We start from the raw sequence: 23688 nt of genomic DNA, 5'->3' as shown, positions 1-23688 counted from the left end.
AAAAAAAAAAAAACAAAAAAAAACCACACACACACAAAATACTCCAATTTTTACCTGGAGATTGGAGAAATTAGGGAAGAAACCAAAGAAACTATATTTCCTTATAAAATAAAAATTGAAGAAAAAAAAAGACTGGGTGCAGCGGCTCACACCTATAATCCCAGCACTTTGGGAGGCTGAAGCAGGAGGATTGCTTGAGCCCAGGAGTTTGACACCAGCCTGGATGACATAGTGAGACCCTGTCTCTACAAAAAAATTTAAAAATTAGCCAGGCATGGTGGTGTACGCTTGTAATCCCAGCTACTCAGGAGGCTGAGGTAGGAAGATCGTTTGAGCCTGGGAGGTCAAGGCTGCAGTGAGCCATGATCACACCACTGCACTCCAGCCTGGGCAACAGAGCATGACCCTCTCTCAAAAAATTTTTTAAAGTTAAAAAAGAAAATATATTTCTGTAGTGCAATACCAAAGTGATTTGTGCAGGGAAAACTAAAAATTCTGGAGACTTTTTAAAACTTAGCAATATTTGTATAAAGAAATATTTATAATGTGAAAACAAAATACTTCATTAAATTTTGAAAAATATGTTAAGCAAAAAAGGAAAGAAAAATGAGAAAGGAAAAATGCTAGAAATACAGGAGATACATTGGTTTAATTTTAACCCTCTTATGTATATGTATCTCTAGCTCCTTTTACTTTAGCTTTTCTCATCTCTTAGGTAATGAAAATGTTCAGTTGTTGCTGTGATTTTGCTTGCTTTGTACAAATAAAAATGTTAGCTTTGTGGTTATAGACAGAAATACGGAAAACTTTAGAGCTACTTTGAGCAAGCCCAAGAACTTTGAATCATTGAATCAAGAGGAGAAAAAATGAAGAAAATATTTCAAGTTCTTTATCTGTAAAATGATGGAGATAAACAATATGATCTGAAAGTCCTTCTACTTCTTAAGTTTTTATAATTCAGGAGCAGTGGTAAGAATAGTAATGAAGTTTCTAACTACTACTTCCAAGTTAAGTACAATCCAGAGATGCCAGTGGGACAGAATCTGTGGGAGGATGTGGAAGGACTTAAGTGATTTTAAGTCTGGGTGAAGAGGAATAGTGTGTTTAATAGAAATTGGTGAAGACAAGGAATTTTCAGGTCAGGGGGCTTAATGGTTCATCACTGTGTTTGTTACAGAGTTTTAGGAGAATGGTGGAGAAAAAGAGAAAAAGAAAATGGACTATGTGCTTCTAGGAAGAGAGATGTGAGTTCTGGCATCGTTTTCTAACATGTAGGCAGTGAATGCTCAGGGGAGCTATAGCTATAGATGAGCGTTAGGGTGTTCTTGAATGCTCTAAAATTATATTCATTTTTCTGTGAGAAAGCACTTGTAGCTTTAATCAGATTCTTATAAGCTAACAAAGCCACTTGCTCTTAAAAATGAATAATAAAGACTTTAAATGATTAAAAATGGAGAAAAAGTGACACAAAAGTGACACTTCAGTGTTCCTGCAGTGGGTGAATATAGTCATTGTGATATTTTCAGAGTAAGCTAGGTTTCAGTCACACACACACACACACACACACAATGAGAGAAATGTATAGAATCATGGGGAATTTGCTGTACAGTTTTGGGTTTTGGCTTGCTATTATTAGCTGCACCTTGGCATGTTACATAACCTCCCTAAGCCTCAATTTCCTCTGCTATAAAATAAGGATAAAAGTACCTTAAATGGTGGTTGTGAAAATTAGAGACAATGTAAGTTGAGTACATAGTACAGTGCTTGGCACAGAATAGGTATTTGGTAACCCTCTCCCCACACGAGTTTTTAAAGTTTCTGTATTTACTTTAGGGCCCTTATTGTAAACAGTCATCCATCAGTATATGCAGGGGGTTAGTTCCAGGTTGTACCAAAAATTGTGCATACTCAAGTCCTGCAGTTGGCCCTGTGGAACCCGAATCTATGAGAAGTTGGGCCTCCCTATACATGGGTTTTCCTTCCTGAGAATACTAAAGATTTGGTTGAATACTTTGAGATTTGGTTGGAAAAAAATCCTTGCTTTTAAGTGGACCCAAGCTATTCAAATCCATATTGTTCAAGGGTCAACTGTATTTCACTTTGAAGGACTGGTCCTCAGCAAGTTCATCTTCTGAACTACTCACTGATGCTCACACTCAAGAAGACCATATCTTATTAAGTGGTTAGTTTAGAGGCTCTTTCCCATGCAGATTTGCAAGCGGAGTGTGTAAAAATCACACATTGCACTTGTTGCCTGGCAGCACGTGTCCCTGAGTGGTAGTACATGGCTTGCATTGTAATGTTATCAGTGCTGGGGCCAGCTGGCTAGACATGTACTGCCACATGGGCTAAGGACTCCATTCCTCAACAAAACAGCAGCCAGCACTAGGGTTAACAGAAAATGACAAACCAGGCATGGATGAGGGAGGCGCCAGCACAGCAGCGGGATATCCTTTGATTTGCTTCTGTTATTTGCATGTCTCTCTTGTGATGTCTGTGAAATGTTTAGAATGACAGAGTTTTTAAAAGACCTGCTGACTCCGCCTGAAAAATGTGAAAAACCTCCCGTTTAGAGACCTATTATGTCCAGCTAGCCTGCATTTTCTATATCTTTTTCTTTATTTTTTATTAATGCAAACATTTGCATGAAGACAGAACCTTTGTTTCTTAAAGAGTTCATCTGCTCCTGCTGCTTACTGGCCCTGCCACGCAAGAGCACAACAGAATCTTTGTTAGGCTCTCAGCAAAGCTGTTTATGAACGGTGGCTTACTGAGAACTGCTTCCTGTGCTGTGTGCTTCCATTTTGTCTAAAAAGAAAAAAAGAAAATAGTTCTTAGGAGTGAAAAGAATTTGGACTTTCTTTTATTCAAGTCCTGGATGTTGAAATGACAAGTATCCCCCAAATTTGTGAGGAACTGGTAATTGCATCGAATGCATTTTTTCACTTTACCTTGAACATAATGAGGCTCTTAGTAACAATAGAAGGAACAAGTGCCTTCTCATTGGACTAGAGAGAAGGAACAGTAAAAAGACAACAGAAAGAGTGGTTGAGAACAGAACAAAAGTGGCTTCCAGTAAGAAGCCTAACGTTGTAATAGAATGTGTTTTGGTATTTAGTGTTTCCCACCTGGGAGGCACAGTCCTAAAGTGGTTGAGTTGAATAAAGAACAGCATCACAGTTTATAAATAGTGGATACAGCTTGTATGTTCATTCAGTAAATATTTGAATGTCTACCATGTGGAAGACACTGAATGGTCCTGAGTGTTAAAGGAAATAAAATATAAATGAGTATGGTGCCTATCTTGAAGGATCAGGATATCCAACAAAGAAGATAACATATGTATAACAGAAATAACTATATATCAAGGTAGAAAGTGCCACTGGAAATATTTAAAATAGTTGTTTAGAGAGTTCAGGAAAAGGAACGATCACTTCTGGCTAGGACAGAATCAGGGAAAGGTTCACGAAGAAGGTGGCATTTGAGTTGGGCCTGGCAGGAAAGGTAGGTTTGAACATTGCAACATTCCTAAAAGTGATGAGTCAAAAATTTTGTTGGTCTAGTAAAACAGATCCAAAGTATGTTTTTATTGGGTACTTTGGTGGTGTTTTTATACCATTAATTTAGATGATATGTTAAGTGTTAGTATGAGTTTTCTGTGTAAACTAAACTGGGGCCTCTCTGTCTAGCCTATTCTGTTCCAACCCTTTGCCCCATATGGTTTTTGTGCACTTTGGCCTAGGCCTTTTTGTATCTGTAAATGTCTACAATAGCATCCTTTACTTTCATAACAAAAATAGAAACTCTAAGGGATTATTGAGCATTATTACAGCTATATCCCATAAACAGTATGCGGAGATAGTTCTTAGTGGGGATTTGACATGTGAGACTCTTATTTGAAAAAGAATCTCCACCTTCGTGCAGAGCCACATCAACCACAAGAGAGAGGATAGGGAATTCTAAGCCCGTGAGTTTTCAGTTACTTTAAATTAGAACTTTTCTGTATCTTTTTGTCATTAGAAAAAATGAGATCCTGTTACTGTTAGTTCAGTTGTTGTGAAAGCCAACTAATTTTTATGTAATATTTTTAATGTAAAACACCAAGCAAATGATTAAATTGTTATATTAGTATCTTATTGCATTAATATCACTGATCTGTATATTCATAGTTAAATTGCATATTACCAATTAATATTAATCTGTATATTTAATAATAATTGATAAATACATGGTTTATCCCCAAAGGCTATACTTTTTTTTTGTTTTTTTTTAAAGAGACAGGAGTCCTACTATGTTGGGCTTGAACTCCTGGGCTCAAGGGATCCTCCTGCCTCAGCCTCCTGAGTAACTGGGACCACAGGCATGCACCACCATGCCTGGCTGCAAGACTACAACTCGCGCTATAGCGCAATTAATTTTCACCTTGTAATTTTATTACTTCCCTGTTTGACGTTATGAGTGGCATATGATTTACTACATGTTTAGCAATTTATGGGATTTTGTTTTTTACCCATGATACTTTCTGGAAAATAGTTATGTGAATGTTTATGGCGTTGACTTGATAGCTATACTGCTGTATGAGTAACTATTTTTGCAAAGTTATTGCCATGACAAATATTACTTAGGTTCTTCATATGTCCCTTAGATTGTAACTGTGGGAAAGTTAAGTGCTACTTTAGATTTCTCTGGTGTTCAGGACGTACATTTTGTTATGGTCAGCTAGCTGAGTGCTTTAAGTTTGAACTTCTATGAAAATCTCCTTGAAAAAAAAAAAAAAAGAGGCTGGGTGCGGTGGCTCACGCCTGTAATCCCAGCACTTTGGGAGGCCAAGGCAGGCAGATCACCTGAGGTCAAGAGTTCGAGATCAGTCTGGCCAACATGGTGAAACCCTGTCTCTACTAAAAGTACAAAAATTAGCCGAGCATGGTGGCGGGCGCTGTAATCCCAGCTACTCAGGAGGCTGAGGCAGGAGAATCACTTGAATCCTGGAGGCAGAGGTTGCAGTGAACCAAGATCGCGCCACTACACTCCAACCTGGGTGACAACAGCGAGACTCCGACTTAAAAAACAAACAACAAAAGATTCTGTAGTTTCTGGCACTTGAAATTGTAGGACTCCAACCTACAAATGCTGTATTATTATGAGATTTAGGCTGGAAATACTGAGGCAGTAGGATTTAAACACTTACCCTTAATTGACATCCCAAAACTATAAAAAACAAAACAAAACAAAACAAAAAAACAACAAAAAAACAGTTTTAGGAAGGAGAAGGGAGGAGGGGAGGATTAATGGTTGACCAGAGACTGTTTTGAATGTCAAGGCACTCAGCTTTGCACAGCTGTTAACCAGTACAATACCCCTTTTGGCTGAGGGAAATAGACTTTAGTTTTTCATCCTCTACTTAACATAAAGATCTTTAGTCACCTCTTGTTTTCTGGTTGTCACAGGTGATGTTAGCATATGTGTAATGCTTTGTTTGCCTCTGGCGTGTCTTTTAGTATTTGAGTTTGACTAGCCGTATAGCAGCACTTCAGTGGTTTGGATGTATAGATGCAATGTATTGCTTTTGTCTGTTTTATAATTAACAATTATAAAATAAAAGATCGTTCCTTAATTTGCAAATTTGTTCTCAGAAAGTTCCGTTTGATACATGTCATACTGCATGGCTCTTAAAGGTGGCAGTATCATGCAGTGCAGACTGGAATATAGGATAATAGGCTTATACACTTGGAGTAGAGAAGGCCTTTTTGAATAGGACAAATAGCACACCAAAAAAAGCCACAGATACATTATTTTGACTGTATCAACATTTAAAAGTTCTGTAAAATGAAAGATACAACAGACAAGTTAAAAGAAAACCATGAAGTAGATGTATGTATTTGTGACATGTATAGAATTATCTACAATTCAAGAAGAAGAAAAAAAGACAACCAGAGAAGAAAATTGGCAAAGGATAAGAAATACAAATAAACATGAAAATGTGCTTAACTTTATTTGTAATCAAGAAAAGTAAAATTAAAACAACAGAGAAAAGCTATTTTCTGACTATTAAATTGGCAAAATTATAAAGCATTAGGCCAAGGATAGTGAAAATAGATACTCATATGACTGGTAGCATGCAAATTGGAATAACTAATTTGTAAAAGCAATTGTCTATCTCTGGTAAACATGAAGATATCCTGTGCATCCTATGAAATGCGAATTCCATCTTGAGGTATTTACCTTAGAAAAACTCTTGCACATATGTACAGGGAAACACGTACAAGAGTGTTCAACCCAGCCCAGTTTATTATAGTGAAAACATGGAAACAACCTAAATGTTTATCAATAGGGAAATATTTACCATTGGGAACTATCAAAAGGGTAAGTAGGTTCCATTTTGTTTTATGAAAGATCTCCAGACATTGTTGAATAAAAAAAAAAAGATACAGAAAAGTATATATCGTACACTTAAAAACAACTTAAAGCATGAAAACAAAACAAGCTCACAAGCCGTATTTCTTTATTTTTGAAAATATGCACCCGAAACTGATAATAGTTGTTATCTGTGGGAATTGGAATTAGTCTTTAGCTTTGTCTGTATTGTTTAAACCTTTAAAAATTATTATGTTTAACTAGAAATAAACATTTTTTAAAATTTAAATATCATACTAATACTTTGATTTACCAATTTAAGCTTCTTAATACTGTAAAGTATTAACAGTGAAGAGCCAGCAATTTCTAGATAATACAGTGTAAGATGGGGCACATTGTAGGTTTTTGGATTTTTCTTGTTTTGCTTTCATTTTTGGTTTTGAGAGGTAGTGGGGTGAATGGAAGAATATGGGCTTTGGAGTCAAATCTAAGTTTGAATCCAAGCTCTGCCATTTATTTAGACTTTGGGCAGGTTTATTAACCTCTCTAAGTTTTAAAAAAATACTGTTACCTATGTTCGTTGGGTTGTGTAAGAATTACATGTGCTAGTTTTCCTCATTTCCCCCCTTCCCTTTGGTTAAGGGAAATTGGTCTAGTGTGGTCTAAGATCAAAGATGGTCTCGTATGGATGACAAAATGTTTCACAAGAACACACAATATCCTTGGACCAGGATATACCAGTAAAGATGGAGGATGTAAATAATTAATTTTAGAGGTCTATTAACTTTTTAAACCATTAAGCTATCTATTTGTACCTCACAAGATCAAATACTAGATTATGTTAGTGATTTATAAATGATATTGAACTTGAAACTTCTAAGTAGTTTACATGACAGGTTGTTGATTAACAGGTTTACTTTTTTTATCTTAGAGAGCATTTTAATTTAGTTCAGCAAACATTTATTTGTGCCATCCAGGATCTCAATCTCCAGAGGCCTCATAGACCAAAATATGTCTCAAAAGGAAGGGAGGAAAACTCTATGTATTTATCAATTTATTTATCAAACTCTGGCAAGGGAGGAAAAAGTTGAGTATATGTATATACTCTGCTTTTCACTTGTACTGCTATTGCCTATGTGTGCATCTGTTAATATCATATATAGCAATTCATGTGAAGATTTTTTTCCAGTGAGACTTACTTATTCTAGTATTGGGACTCTGTATTAAATAATAATTTTTTAAAAACAGTGCTCTAACTAATGTTAAGGTGGAAATTCTAGACCCCTCAAGCAAAAATTTCCAAATAGGACCCCTTATCACTTAATTGTGAAATAAACAGCTAACACTTTGATGGTATTTATGCTTGGGAAGAGAGTAAAAAGAAATAGTTTTGGATTTTCCCCATATAAATTAGGGCCTGCCGAGTAATTAGCAGTTAATAAATGAATGCTTCCTACAAGTTTAAAGGCCATACCTGAAATGGGTATATGATGATATATATTTTTATAGTTGTAGGTTTTATATATCCCAAGAATCTTTGAAGATAATCTAAACATCTTGGTTTGAAGAGCAGAACTTTCAATAAGGAGGTAAAGGGCTAATATTGTTTGAGAACTTACTATGTGGCAAGCACTATTCTAAGATGATTACACAGATTATTTTATTTAATCCTCACCACAGTCTTCTGTGGTAGGTACTAGTATTGCCCAATTTTATAGAAAAGGGCAGAGAGATAAGGTAATTATTATATAAAGTCACACAGTCAGTAAATGACAGAGCTAGAAATCAAATCCAGGTTCAGTTGGTCAAGAGCCCATGTTCTTAACCATTGCAGTAAAAATTATTATGCTGGCCGGGCGCGGTGGCTCAAGCCTGTAATCCCAGCACTTTGGGAGGCCGAGGCGGGTGGATCACGAGGTCAGGAGATCGAGACTATCCTGGGTAACACGGTGAAACCCCGTCTCTACTAAAAATACAAAAAACTAGCCGGGCGTGGTGGCGGGCGCCTGTAGTCTCAGCTACTCGGGAGGCTGAGGCGGGAGAATGGCGTGAACCCAGGAGGCAGAGCTTGCAGTGAGCCGAGATCACGCCACTGCACTCCAGCCTGGGAGACACAGCGAGACTCCGTCTCAAAAAAAAAAAAAAAAAAAAAAAAAAAATTATTATGCTGTTTTAATCTATTGAGTCAGCATATAGCAATATTAATATAATCATTGACATGTTACCTTTTGCATATATTGAATGTTTTCTAAAGAAGTAGTTTATTATCAGACATATTCTTAGAATCATACCCATTTTATAGCAGGATTGACAGTGTTATAAAGAGATTATGTGATCAACATGGGGTGAGTCAACAGAACCAAGAAGTTTCTGATCCACAGTTGCCTTCACTTGCTAGGTTCAAGTAAGGATCATATAGTGTTTACTTACGTTTGCCATAGATTTTTCAGTATAGCATGATGAAATTCTAAATGCTTATTTCAGACAGTGATACTCTCTGAGCAAGACATGGACGATTGGGCATTAGAGTGAATTTTAGGACACTAGATCATAGGTACATGTTAGAAAACTTAATCCTCATCTTGTTATGGAACTCATGGCAAAGCCAAAGAGGAAAAGCCTGTCTTAAATGCTTTTCCTTTTCCAAGAGGGCAGCTAAGGTGCCCAGATATCTTTGCCCTCCAGGGATGCAGGTGTGCTGTTTTTATTCTTTAATCATTCACGTAAATTAAAGCCTATTCCTTTGCATTAAAAAAAAATGTAAAATGACACTCTCCATGTTTTATTGCCAGGAAAGAGCTTTGAACTTCTGTCTCATTGAAGTTTGATAAACTAAGGATTTTCCAGTGTTGGGTGGTACCCTTAACCACAGAGGGAACATTAGACTGATAAGAGCTGCAGGTGAAGGAAACCACCAGGGCACAGCAATTAGGGAGAGCTTTGCATTTGGCTGTTGGCTGGTGTAAAACTCTCTCCAGAGAGGAACTTTTCTTCTTAGCTTCTTCCCTTCACCCACACATAAAAAGAACACCAGGGCTTTCTGTTTCTACTTTGTGAACTAGGAATGGATGGGATGGTTCTTTTCAAGAAACTTTGAAATTTAGGGACAAGTTCTAACTTCACACCGTGCTGATTGGTATGAAGGTGAGGGGACAGGACAGACAGACATACACACACATATAAATTCACATGGACCCAAATGGACCGTATCTCTCAGGTTATTTTACTATTAACATACATTCCTGCCTTTGTGCACTGTGTAAAATAAAGATAATTTTAAAAGTGTTAATGGTGAGGCAGTGTGTTAAGAGAATGGGTTTTTGGTATCAGGTAAACCTTGGTTCAAATCTTGGCTTCTCTTCCCACTAGCTGTGTAAATTATTTTAATTTTGTAAGTTTCAGTTCTTCCACTTGTAAAAATAGAAATCTAAGAATAACTATTATAGTATTGTATTTGGAACAAATAGAATAAAGCATGTGAAACAATTAGTACAATACTGTGTCTGTCACATTGTTGTTTAATAAATTGTACAAGTACTCAAAAATGGTAGCTGTTATTATTTGTAATATGAAACTAAATATCTGATTGGCAGATAAATGTTAAACATGCATGGTCCAATATATTTCTTTCTTTTCTTTTTTATATTTTTGGTATAAAGTCTATTTTCCAGAAAATTCCTCCTTTTTTTTTTTTTTCTTCTAGAAGGACAAAAGTACTTTGATTTTTACTGCTCTGAAAATATTTCTCCTGTAAAGGGCTTTCACATTAACTTTGAGTCCCTGGAGCTAGGGAGGAGGAGAAGCAGGATTTGCTTCTAAGTACAGCTCTTTCATTTCTACCATCAAAAAGAAAAAAAAAAAAAATCCTGTACTAGCCTTAGGTAGAGCTAAGTCATAAAAGGCCATATAGCCCAAGGAAGGAATCTTTTTGTAAGATCAGGATAAACCCATAGAAGAAAGGAAGGAGAACACAGAGGTGAAAATGCAGCTGATTTTAATGTTTCCCTGGCCATTTTTCCCTCCCAATTTAATATACACCTAATTATAATTATTATATTTTGAAAACAGTGTCAGAAATTGGCAGGTATTATCTTACAGCTTCACTCGCAGTTTTGGCCATTTCTTAAAGAAACAGTTTTCTAGTTGGATGAACTGTTGAGTTGAGGAACTGATGTTGTTTTTACCCCTTTTTGGGTGGGGTTGGGGGTGGGCAGTCAGGGTTTGCAGTGACTGATAGTTGTTAGTTTGGGGAAGCACTCATTTAGATAAAACAAGTCACAGAATGTAAACAGGCCGTCCATCTGGACTTTAGGCTGCTGGGAACGTGGTGAAACCTTAGTCACTGTGATCATTATGGTCAAGTGAAGACTCTTGAGCTCAGGTTGGCAGATAAACTTACTTGTTTTATGAGCTTCACTAGACTACTAGGACTTCAGAAATAGTTTTTTGAAACACCAGTATTTATAAATTTTAGGTAATTCCTTCATATTTTCCTGAGGAATGAAACTGTGAAAGAAGTAAATGTCTGCTTTGGCAGCAACTTCATGAAATTGCTTTTTGGAAGGATATTCATCGCTTAGGGTTTTTTGTTCTCACTGCTCCAGATGAAAGTATTTTTCTGAATTTTTTATGATAAACGGGGACATTGAATTGGAAGCTTCCGTGTAAAGTTTGTCAGGATACCACTGTCATACCTAAGGACAAAATTCAGAGAAGGGGAAGAAGTATTTGAGTATCTGACATCTAAGAAGTTCTGGCCTATGTTGTTTACTAAAGTAAACTCCTAATAACGCCATTTGAGATAGGCTTTTAAGGAAACATTATCAATCACATACTATGCACCAAGCACATAGTGGTGTTTTACCTGTATTATCTTACTTATTTCTATAACCCTATAATGTAAGTACCATTATTCCCCCCATTTTACCATGAAGAATAGGCTTGAAGAGTAATTTGTTTATGGTCACGTAGCTAGGAAGCGGCAGAGCTCAGAATGGAGCTCTCAACTCTCTATAGTCCAAAGCCCAAGTTCTTAACCAGTGATTCTTAAACTTAAGAGTACATAAGAAGCACCAGGGGTACTTGTTAAAAATTACTGGGCTCTAGTAAGAAATTTAAGGTCACTAAATCTGGGACAGTGCCAGACTATAAAGCTGTATTTTAAACAGGGCATCCCAGGGGATTCAGATCAAGAAATTGATTGACCATATTTTGAGAAACATAGTTAAATTATATTGCTTTCCACGCTTGATAAAGAAGAAAACAGGTGCAGGCTAAGTAACTATCCAAGATTAAGCTACCAAGACAGAGCCATGATTCAAACTCAGGTCTGTCTCACTCTAATACTCATAGTTTTTATTATACGCCCATGATTAACTCACACATTTCCAAGTCACAACAAATGCAGAAAACATGATATCTAATAAACCGAGCCAGACAGATTTCATGGTCTTGTTATTTACCAAAGTTAATAACTTACATATATACCAGTATTAAAATTTTCATGGTCCTTAAACTTTTCTTTTTTTTTTTAAATTAACTGAATTTTCTTTTTTTTCTTTTTTGAGATGAAGTCTGACTGTGTCGCCCAGGCTGGAGTGCAATGGCATGATCTCGGCTCACTGCAACCTCCACCTCCCAGGTTCAAGCGATTCCCCTCCCACAGCTTCCTGAGTAGCTGGGATTACAGGCATACGCCACTGCGTCTGGCTAATTTTTGTATTAGTAGAGACAGGTTTTCACCATGTTGCCAAGCTGGTCTGGAACTCCTGACCTCAAGTGATCTGCCTGCCTCAGCCTCCCAAAGTGCTGGGATTACAGGCGTGAGCCACTGTGCCTGGCCAGAGTTTTCTTTACAATCATACCATCCATGCTTCAAGCATGGAATTACAAACTCCCTGGATAAGTTTCTGATGCAGAAGTGGAAAAGAATAGGAGGTAGAAAGAAAAGAACTTCCAGGTGTATCTGCTGAATGGTGCTAAATCTCCTCTTCAACCCACCCTTGTCATTGAAATGAAGAATAAAGGGTTGATGCTAATACTAACAGCCAGTCAAATGGCAATAGGTCATGTTCACATCATCTCTCAATCTATCCTTTGAGACTATAGCTCAGTTAGGGTCAGCAAGTTTGCTTTGCCTATTCCAGTCCACTGATGAAGTGTCATCAGACAGAGCCAACACTTGGATTGCCTTACACATCACCTCCTACTAGGATTGGGATCATTCTTTTTTTAATCTTTCTCTCATTTTCTCTTTCTCTCTTGCTATTTGATTACAGCTCAGCGACATGTCCTCACCTACATGGAGGATGCAGTGTGCCAGCTGCTAGAGAACAGGGAAGATATCAGCCAATATGGAATTGCCAGGTTCTTCACTGAATAGTAAGTACATGAATGTCGTACTAATACAGTGAACCCAGAGGAGGCGCTTGGAAGCAGGCAGGACACTTGAGGAACAGAGTGGGACAATGCTGATTATGTAGTGGCAGTGAATGTTTAGTTTTGGTAGGTTGGTTGTGGGCCGCCCAAACATGTTTTGGATCATGCCTTTGGTGCAGCTAGTTTTGTCCAGCGATGTCTCATGAATGGTTTTGATTACAGTAGCTTAACAACCGCTCGTTTGATCTATTAGATCTGTTTCTTTAGGTTCGTCTTTTAACTTTCTCCTTTATTCAAAATATTCACTTTGATTTCCTTTAGCTGGTGTTCATCTAGCCTGTTTTTTTCATGGCTGGCTTTTCTCATGGAATTGTTTAGGCTAATGCTCCTTGCAGTTTTCTTTCTACAGGATGCTGTGCCAATCACTTAATGATTTAAGAGTATTTCTAATCAGCAAAATGAAGAGACAACCCACAGAATGGGAGAAAATATTTGCAAACTACCCATCTGACAAGGGATCAATAACCAGAATATATAAGGAGCTCAAACATCCCTATAGGAAAACATCCAATAATCCCATCAAAAAATGGACAAAAGATGTGCATAGACATTTCTCAAAACAAGACATACAAATGGCAAACAGGCATAAGCAAAAGTGCTCAACATCATTGATCATCAGAGAAATGAAAATCAAAACTACAATGAGATAACATCTCACCCCAGTTATAATGGCTTATATCCTAAAGACAGGCAATAACAAATGCTGGCGAGGATGTGGAGAAAGGGAACACTTCTACACTGTTGATGGGGATGTAAATTAGTATAACCACTATGGAGAACAGTTTGGAGGTTCCTCAAAAAACTAGGAATAGGGCTGCCGTAAGATCCAGCAGTTCCGTTGCTGGGTATATAACTAAAAGAAAGGAAATTAGTATATCGAATAAATATCAGTACTCCTATGTTTGTTGCAGCACTGTTTAGAGTACTAAGATTTGGAAGCAATCTAAGTGTCCATTAACAGATGAATGGGTAAAGAAAATGTGGTACATATACACAATGGAGTATTATTCGGCCCTAAAAGAGAATGAGATCCTGTCATTTACAACAACATGAAGAAAACTGAAGATCATTATGTTAAGTGAAATAAACCAGACACAGAAAGACAAACATTGGATGTTCTCACTTATTTGTGGGATCTAAAAATCAAAACAATTAAACTGATGGACAAAGAGAATAGAAGGATGGTTACCAGAGGTTGGGAAGGGTAGTGGGGGGCTGGGGGAAGAGGTGGGGATGGTTGATGGGTACAAAAAAAAATAGAAAGAATGGATAAGACATGCTATTTGACAGCACAACAGGGTGACTATAGTCAGTGATAACTTAATTGTTCATTTTAAAATAACTCAAAGAGTTGGCCAGGTGCGGTGGCTCATGCCTGTAATCCCAGCACTTTGGGAGGTGGAGGCGGGTGGATCATGAGGTCAGGAGATCGAGACCATCCTGGCTAACACGGTGAAACCCTGTATCTACTAAAAATACAAAAAATTAGCTGGGTGTGATGGTGGGCGCCTGTAGTCCCAGCTATTCGGGAGGCCCAGGCAGGAGAATGGCGTGAACCCGGGAGGTGCAGCTTGCAGTGAGCTGAGACCGCGCCACTGCACTCCAACCTGGGCGACAGAGCGAGACTCCGTCTCAAAAAAAAAAAGAGTATATTTAGATTGTTTGTAACACAAAGGATAAATGCTTGATGGGGTGGATACTCTATTCTCCATGATGTAACTATTTAACATTGCATGTCTGTATCAAAACATCTCATGTGCCCCCAAAATATATATACCTACTATGTACCCATGAAAATTAGAACTTAAAAAATTTTTTAAAGAAATATTTCTAGAGGGAGGATATCTTTCATAGATTATATATTTGAAAGGTCATACTTAGGCCAGGCGAGGTGGCTCACGCCTGTAATCCCAACACTTTGGGAGGCTGAGGAGGGCAGATCATGAGGTCAGGAGTAGGAGACCAGCCTGACCAACATGGTGAAACCCCATCTGTACTAAAAATACAAAAATCAGCTGGGCATGGTGGCACGCACCTGTAATCCCAGCTACTTGGGAGGCTGAGGCAGGAGAATCTCTTGAACCTGGTAGGCAGAGGTAGCAGTGAGCCGAGATGGTGCCACTGTACTCCAGCCTGGCCGACAGAGAGACACTCTGTCTCAAAAAAAAAAGAAGGTCATACTTCTTTGTAAAGTATGCTTAGAATGTATAAAAGTCAAAATGATTACTACCTTTTTTATTTTTTTGAGATAGAATTTTACTCTGTTGTTCAGGCTGGAGTGCAGTGGCATCATCATGGCTCATTGTATCCTTGAACTCCTGGGCTCAAGGAATTCTTCTGCCTCAGCCTCCCTAGTAGCCGGGCCTACAGGTATGTGCTGTCATGCCCAGCTAATTTTAAAATTTTTCTTTTGTAGAGACAGTGTTTCAGTATGTTGACCAGGCTGGTTTTGAACTCTAGGACTCAAGTAATCCTCTCACCTTGGCCTCTTGAAGTGTTGGGTTTGTAGCCATGAAGCCACCATGCCCAACTGATTACCACTTTTTGAATATCACAGAACTGTTTTTAGGCTGAATGAGATAAACACTTTAAAAATACATTAATCTTCTTTTTTTCCAACTTTTATTTTAGATACAGGGAATACATGTGCAGGTTTGTTACATGGGTACATTGCACCCAGGTAGTGAGCATAGTACCCAATAGATAGTTTTTGACCCATTACCCCCCTCCCTCCTTCCCTCTAGCAGTCCACAGTGTCTGTTGCTCCCATGTTCATGTCCATGAATGCTCAATGTTTAGCTCCCACTTATAAGTGAGAACATGTGGTATTTGGTTTTCTGTTCCTACATTAATTCACTTAGGATTATGGCCTATAGCTCCATCCATGTTGCTGCAAAGGACATGATTTCATTCTTTTTTTTATGTCTGCATAGTACTCCATGGTATATATGTACCATATTTTCTTTATCCAATTAACCTTGATGGGCACCTAGGTTGACTCCATGTCTTTGCTATTGTGAATAGTGCAGCAATGAATGTATGAGTGCGTGGGGAGAATGATGTATTTTCCTTTGGCATACCCACTAATGAATGGGATTGCCAAGTCTAATGGTAGCTCTGTTTTAAGTTCTCTGAGAAATCTCCAAACTGATTTCCACAGTAGCTGAACTAATTTACATTCCCACCAACAGTGTGTAAGCATCCTCTTTTCTTAGCAGCCTTGCCAGCATCTGTTTTTTTTTTTTTTTCCCCTGACTTTTTAATAATAGTCATTCTGACTGGCATGAGATGGTATCTCATTGTGGTTTTGATTTGCATTTCTCTGATGATGAGTGATAATGTCTCTGATGATGAGTGATAATGAGCATTTTTTCATATGTTTCTTGGCCACTTATATTTCGTCTTTTGAGAAAGTGTCTGTTCATGTCCTTTGACCATTTTAAAATGGGGTTATTTGATTTTTGCTTCTTGATTTAAGTCCCTTACAGATTCTGGATATTAGACCTTTGTTGGATGCATAATTTGTAAATGTTTTTTCCCATTCTGTAGGTTGTCTATTGATAGTTACTTTTGCTGTGCAGAAGCTTTTTAGTTTAATTAGGTCCCACTTGTCAATTTTTGTTTTTGTTGCAATTGCTTTTGGGGACTTTGCCAAGAATTATTTTCCAAGGCTGATGTTGAGAAGGATATTTCCTAGGTTTTCTGCTAGGATTTTTATAGTTTGAGGTCTTACATTTAAATCTTTAATCTATCTTGAGTTAATTTTTGTATATAGTGAAAGGTAAGGGTCCAGTGTCATTCTTCTGCATATGGCTCACCAGTTATCCCAGCACCATTTATTAAACAGGGAGTCCTTTCCCCATTGCTTGTTTTTGTCAGCCTTGTCAAAGATAAGATTGTTTTAAGTGTGTACTTTATTTTTGAGTATTCTATTCTTTCCATTGGTCTAAGTGTCTGTTTTTGTACAGTACCATGCAAAACATAATCTTCATGAAAGGATGTGCTAGATAAATACAAAGCATTATTTTTATTACCAACATGCCATCACATATTTATATAATCATTTGGATTCTCTTTCCTTTTCTTCTGGTTTATTGGGAACATTCTAAGAAAGGAATAATAATCCTTATAGGCTTCTGTTTAAGTGAATCTTGAACTCAAGTTCATCTTCCTTGAACATAGATTTTTTTTTTTTCCTTTCTGTTCTCCAGAGGCTCCTTGGAGATCAGACAGCTATTCAAATGGCCTCAACTTGGGTTGCTGTTAGGGGAATACTTGAGATTCCCTAGCTCTTTTGCTGAACTCTAAAGTTCTTATCAATGAAATCTAGATTTTTTATGGATTGGCATTTTAGGTTCCTTGGAAAAAGAAGCTTTCTGGGAGTAAAGTTGTTCCTTTCACCCAGTCTTCTAAAGGAGGATGAAGTAGAGAAAGGAATTTTACTTGTTCTTGTGATGCGGGCTGGAGCAAATGAGGTAGGCAGGGAATAAAGACTGAGATTGAATAGCCTTGCTTGCTTTTATAGAACTGACAAGCGAACTGACAAGCCTACAGGTCAAGTTTCTAGGCCATTTAATGTGTACGAGCACTCTTGAGGCTCCTTGCCAAGTGAAATATGGCTCTTCTGGGGGTAATGCTTCTTTCTGGCTTTTTTCATTTTACTCCCCTCCCCATCTCTGTTATCAGTCTTTTCCCTATTACACTGGTTCCTTGAAGGTAGGCTTTTTTTTTTTTTTTTTAGGCAGAGTCTCCCTCTGTTGCCCAGGCTAGAGTGCAGTGGTGCAGTCTTGGCTCACTGCAACCTCTATCTCCCGGGTTCAAGAGATTCTCCCGCCTCAGCCTCCTGTGTAACTGGGATTACAGGCGCCCGCCACCATACCCAGCTAATTTTTGTATTTTTAGTAGAGATGGGGTTTCACCATGTTAGCCAGGCTGGTCTCGAACTCCTGGACTCAAGTGATCTGCCTGCCTTGGCATCCCAAAGTGTTGGGATTGTAGGCATGAGCCATTTGCATCCAGCCTCATTTAGTCTTCATCTTTGCATTTCTGGTACTTGGCATGATGCTTCACATATAATAGATGTTAGGTAAATATTTATTGAATCTACAGCAGTGTCTATATTTTAAGTTATTGAATACTTTCTACTCTTCTAGATTTTGTTATAATAAGAACTGTTTTCTTGTTTTTTCCTCCCTTTCTTATTTTTGGTAAAGCTCTATTTTCTGCCATTTTAGAAGCTGTATACCGTGCACCTAGCACTCCAAAAGTGAATTCCACTTTTCTGTGTAGCCAATTCTGAGCTGTAGTGAACCAACAGTAAGGCTGACTGTAGGCAGCTTTTATCTACCAATACACTGTTGAAAAAAAAATCATTAGCCAAGGGTGGTGGCACATGCCTGTAATCCCAGCTACTCAGGAGGCTGAGGCAGGAGAATCACTTGAACCTGGGAGGCAGAGGTTGCAGTGAGCTGAGATTGTGCCATTGCACTCCACTCCAGCCTGGGCAACAAGCGCGAAACTCTGTCTCAAAAAAAAAAAAAGAAAAAAAATCATAAGATTTTCTACAGTGCTGATAGAAATGTACTTGCCAAGCGGGCTGTTTCTTGTACCCAGAAAGCTGAAATTTACATAATATACGAGTGACACATACCTGACACTTCCGTAACTCTATGACACCAGATTGGCCTGAGGTAAGTTATTCCGAGAAGTGAAAAGTAAACCAGCTCCAAAAACTTTTGGGTTTTCTTTTCTTTTTTTTTTTTAAGACTTGAAAGGTGTGGATGTATGACAGAATGGGAAGTAATGTAAGTATAATTTGGTAGACACAGAGACCTGGATGATGGAAGCGCCTGAGTTTACTTTGTGAATTTGATTTAGTTAGTGAAAATCCTTTACTTTCAGGCTTCAGGTTTTTTTTTTTTTTTTTTTTTTTTTTTTTTTGAGATGGAGTCTTGCTCTGTCGCCCAGGCTGGAGTGCAGTGGCATGATCTCGGCTCACTGCAAGCTCCGCCTCCTGGGTTCACGCCATTCTCCCGCCTCAGCTTCCCGAGTAGCTAGGACTATAGGCACCTGCTACCATGCCCGGCTAATTTTTGTTTTTTTGTATTTTTAGTAGAGATGGGGTTTCACCGTGTTAGCCAGGCTGGTCTTGAACTCCTGACCTTGTGATCCGCCCACCTCGGCCTCCCAAAGTGCTGGGATTACGGGCGTGAGCCACTGCACCTGGCCTCAGGCTTCAGTTTTGTATTGATTTGTAAGAGAAACATAATGAAGTGGAAAGAGCACTACCCTAGAAGGAAGAAGAGCTCCTTATTCTTATAAGTCCTCACTCTATAACCTTGGGCAAATTTCTGAAATACGGGCTTCAGTTGCCTCATCTATGAAGTGGGTTTAATAAAGCCTTACATGCTAATAATAATAATAATAATATATTATAATATGCAGTTTTTACTAAACTAATACCATGTCTCAGCTACTACAATTCTTTGAGATGGGTACTATTATTATTGTTATCTCTGTTTTATAGAGGAGGAAGTGGATAGTCAGAAAGGTTAAAATAGCTTCTTCAAGTTCATAAGCTATTAAGTGACAGAGTCAGGAATCAAGCCTCATCTGCAGTATTACAGAGGCCACTGTTCTCTGTTGCCTCCAACTCACTTTACTGCTTAATGTTGCTAGAGGGCTAACCAGATCATATTTAGAGGTTTCTCCTAGCTATGATTTCTACTATTTTTGAATTCTCCCTTATGAACTATACTTTGCAAGCTTATCACACAGCCTTAGCTGGTGACCTCAGTTCATTGCCATTTAAATGTTTAATATTGGCCTTTTGGGGGATGCAACTGAAGCTGACTGTAAAGAGCAGGAAGCATGATTTTTAAAAATATGTTAACGGTACCCTTCCATCTTACAGTTTCAAGTTCGCGTCTTGAGACTTTCATATATTTAACCATGGGTGATTTACCTTTAAACAGTGATAAAAGTACTCCTTGAAATTGTTTTTGGAAGGCTTCTCTTCTGATTTTCTTCTCTGGGTCTGCTTGCCCTCTCACCTATGCTGTCTGTCACTCCTTGGTTGTTGGTGTTTTCAAACAAGTCCATGACTGTTCCAGCAAATCTGGATAAACTGCAAAACACAAGTGGCTGAGCAGTACTTTGTGTATATCTGCAAGTCCATGAGCTCTGTAGATCATATTCCTCTGGACACTCTTGAAAGACGGGTACTAAATCCCAGAGGATTTTCTTTTATGTTGTATGTAACCTCCACCTCTGAATGTTGTCCTTCAACAAGTAGAAGGTAAAAGAAATTAAAATTTAGAGGTGCTACTCTAAGAATAGACCAAATGTCAACACGGGGTCATGACCTCTGAAGAAGTACATCCAAGAAAATGAGGCGAGAGTAGCTCTAACTTAGAAACCACACCAGAGTGTGACCAGATTCTTGTGGTAAAGATAAAATGAGAAATGTGGCTTTTTGAGACATTGGAAAATAATGATGAGAGAGAAACAGGCTGAAATCTGAGAATTCCTATCAGAATTGGGAACCATTCTTCACAGGCTAAATTGATAGTTTACAATGCTGTGGCATCAGGGAGCTTGACCTCCACATACTAATATAGAAATGAATAATATTCTGTGGTCTTGGTTCGTGGGCCCAGGAGAGCTCACTTTTATGGTCAAGTGTCTTGTTTTTGTTTTTTAAAGGATGATTTTAGTTTTTTGGTGAAGTTCTTATGATGACTGTTTTGGTTGCAAGGGAAAGAAGTATACAGACTACCTTTGGTTTATTTTAAGGATACGTGAGAATATAGGACGGCATTCATTTGCAAATTATTCATTCACAAATTATTTTTGGGCACCTACTCTGTGCCTGTGTGTACTATGCAATGGGAATGGAGCAGTGAGTAAGACAAATAAGGTACCTATTTATGAACCTAGTGTTTTAATGAAGGCAATAATCAATAAACAAGCAAATTGATGAGGATGAGAATAGCTAACAGTTAATAAACACCGTGTGCTAGGCACTGTTCTAAGCATATAATAACCATTATTTAATCTTCACAGTTCTATAAACAGGGTATTAGTATCATCCTCATTTTACTCATAAGGAAATTCAGTCGCTTAAAAGTAACATTCTCATGGTTACACAACTGGTAACTGTAACAAGACAAATAACAAGAAAACAGCCAGAGTAACATAATATATAGGATGGACAGGGAAGGCCTCTTGGAAGAGATAATGATTGAGAGCTCATCCCATCAGAGAGCCAATAACCTAACTCAGAGGGTGACTCACCTTCTCTTTGTCCACGTTGATTATCTAAGTAAGCTTCCTGTGTCCAAAAAAGATCATTTGATTGATTTTATTTGTTGCTACTGAGAGTGGAGTACCCTTAATAGGCAGTGTTCCTAGGACCCCCTCGTGGGTAGTTGGCCTCCCTCATGCCCTGCTCCTATTTAACCAGTGAAAGTAAATAAAATAATTAGTCATCAAAAGTATTTGTGTTCTACACTACATAGTATAAATATGGAGATGGAAATCTTTGTCAGTTTTTAGAAAAGGAGCATTAATAATTTCATTTTGATACATGTTAATCATCAGAATTAATTTTGATTCAAATAAATCCATAAAATATGAACTTCATTAATTCATCCTTGGAGAAAAAAAGAGATTCCAATAGTGCATATCCATTTTTTTTCTTTTTTTTCTTTTACTTTAAGTTCTGGGATACATGTGCAGAGCGTGCAGGTTTGTTACATAGGTAATAGTGCATATTCCTAAATAACTTAAAATGTAACTCTAATGAAAACAATCCATGATTATAAAATACATATCGTTTCTTTTTTTGTTTTTTCAGACAGTTACTCTAAACCCTATGAAAAGATGACCCACTTCTTTCCTACATAATCTAGAACAATCAGGGTATAAACATTCATTCTAAAGGTGACAGATTTTTTTAGGATCATTCACCATCTAGAGTTTAAGTAGTGTTGTTTGGGGTTCTTCTTGTGTCCGTGGTAACAGAGGAGCAGGTGTGAGCCAACAAGAAGCACATCAGAACAAACCAAGACTTCACTGATTTCCAGGCTTGTAGCTTTGAATGAGAGATGGACTTGAGACTTCTTTGGGCCATTTCTGCTTGTTTTCTCTACTTATTTTTGTTAAATTGAGCCAAAATGTGGTGTGGTGAAGTAATGGTGACTAATCCTATTATAGACTTCTTCAAAAGGGGTAATGCTTCCCCCTGTACCCACCCCCTCCCCTGCCTTTTTTCCATAGTTCAGTTCTTAGCCGGAGTTGACACATTGTAACAGAAAATTACCCATTTCTCATTGTCAGCATCTGGATTCCCACAGACTCAGATAATTGTCAGGAACAGATTTGCCTTCAGTTAAAGCAACCCTATCCCCACTGTTACTCGGCCAGGCACCTCTGTTAGGCCATCACAGAACCAAATATATAGAGGATTCTGGCTCTTTTCTATATTACTAGAGATATGCTATAGCATAAAGACTGCAGGAAGCCATAGTGGTGAGTTAAGAGTCACCAAAATCTGTTTTGAAACTTAAAAATCCAGGGTCATTGAGGATGCAAGAAGTTGCCTGTTTTTGTAGAATCCATCTCACTTCTTCAGTTCCTTTGTGTTATGGTTACAGGAAACTATCCAGCAGCACTTGACCTGGTAATGGAGGAAGCTATTTCACAGCCCACTGGTCCCTTGACTCGTTTGGAAGTCAGAGTCAAAGGTTACAGAAGTAATAATTGGGCCCAGATTCTCCCTGTCAGGAAAGACCTTACTCCCCCCACCCCCTGCCTTCTTCAAGTTAGGAGAAACTTATCTGTTATGAAACCATTCAATAAGAGGAAATGAAGAAAACACACAAGTCTGAATTAACAAGTGTCATGCCATTAGCAATGTAAAGTCAGTCATCAGAAGTTAAGAAACTAAACCAGATGTAGTGACTCACACCTATAATCCCAACACTTTGCGAAGCCAAGGTGGGAAGATCACTTGAGGCCAGGAGTTTGAGACCAGCCTGGGCAACACAATGAGACCCCTGTCTCTACAAGAAGAAGAAGTTTAAAAAGCTTTACTTCACCAACAACAGAACAATTTAAAATTTTCAGTGCTTTTAATTTCTTCCATAATTTGCTCAGAACTCCAGCAGATCAATCTGTGGAACTAGTGGCACAAGCTTGGCACTAGAGTAGGAAAGAATGACACAATTTGGCACCTTTAACCAGAAGATCTTTAATGAGCTGGCATGGGGGTGGAGGGGATAGAGAGGAAGGAAGGACAGTTAGGATTTTGGCAGTAACACAAAGGTTCTTCTTCCCTGAGAAAAGTGAAATGCAAGTCAAATGAAGCTTCGCTCTGCTTTTAGAATTTGCTGAGATGTTTGTCTGTCTCTCAGCTCCCGGGCCCCTTGCAGGTGCATCTTTATAGTCAATGACTTCTCCAAAAAACAAATTGTCTCTCAGGATCCTTCAGGAGCGGTCATATCTAACCAATTTCTTGTCTGAGGACATGATTGTGGTTCCCTTCTTCAACTATCAGATGCAATGCTACCAGCACTGCAGAAATTGTCTTATCAGAAAGTGACACAAGTGTGCACATTTCTTTTAGGACACAGTTCTAGTATTGCTGAGTTCTGGGGCTGCAACAGTAGATAATACTACAATGAGAGGTGTTTGGGAAAAGCATTGTTTCCTGGGTGGCTGTAGAAGCAGACTTGAAATCATCCCTTTGTCATTAAATAATATCAACAACAAATGTCTTTGTTGATGTCCTTATATTATAATTTTCTAGGTCTAGATTTTCGCTAGGGATGATAATACCTATATTCTAGGGTTGTTATGCAAATCACATGAAATGACACATACAAGATGTCTGGC

At 38.1% G+C, this 23688-nt stretch overlaps 1 protein-coding gene across 4 annotated transcripts in view; it reads left to right on the top strand.

Annotated features, from left to right (window-relative positions):
* The window catches only part of CSTPP1 (centriolar satellite-associated tubulin polyglutamylase complex regulator 1), a 230218-nt gene that overhangs the window by 36544 nt on the left and 169986 nt on the right, over positions 1–23688 (top strand). For all 4 annotated transcript variants that reach the window (XM_050757635.1, XM_050757634.1, XM_050757637.1 and 1 more), the window contains one exon: positions 12633–12735. In XM_050757635.1, coding sequence (XP_050613592.1) covers positions 12633–12735 — 103 coding nt within the window. Of the gene's footprint in view, positions 1–12632; positions 12736–23688 lie in introns of those variants that run through there.

This window comes from Macaca thibetana, chromosome 14 (assembly GCF_024542745.1).
Source record: "Macaca thibetana thibetana isolate TM-01 chromosome 14, ASM2454274v1, whole genome shotgun sequence".
Taxonomy (NCBI): Eukaryota; Metazoa; Chordata; class Mammalia; order Primates; family Cercopithecidae; genus Macaca; species Macaca thibetana.
The sequence above is the reverse complement of the archived record's forward strand: the minus strand, read 5'-3'. Positions and strand labels throughout refer to the sequence as shown.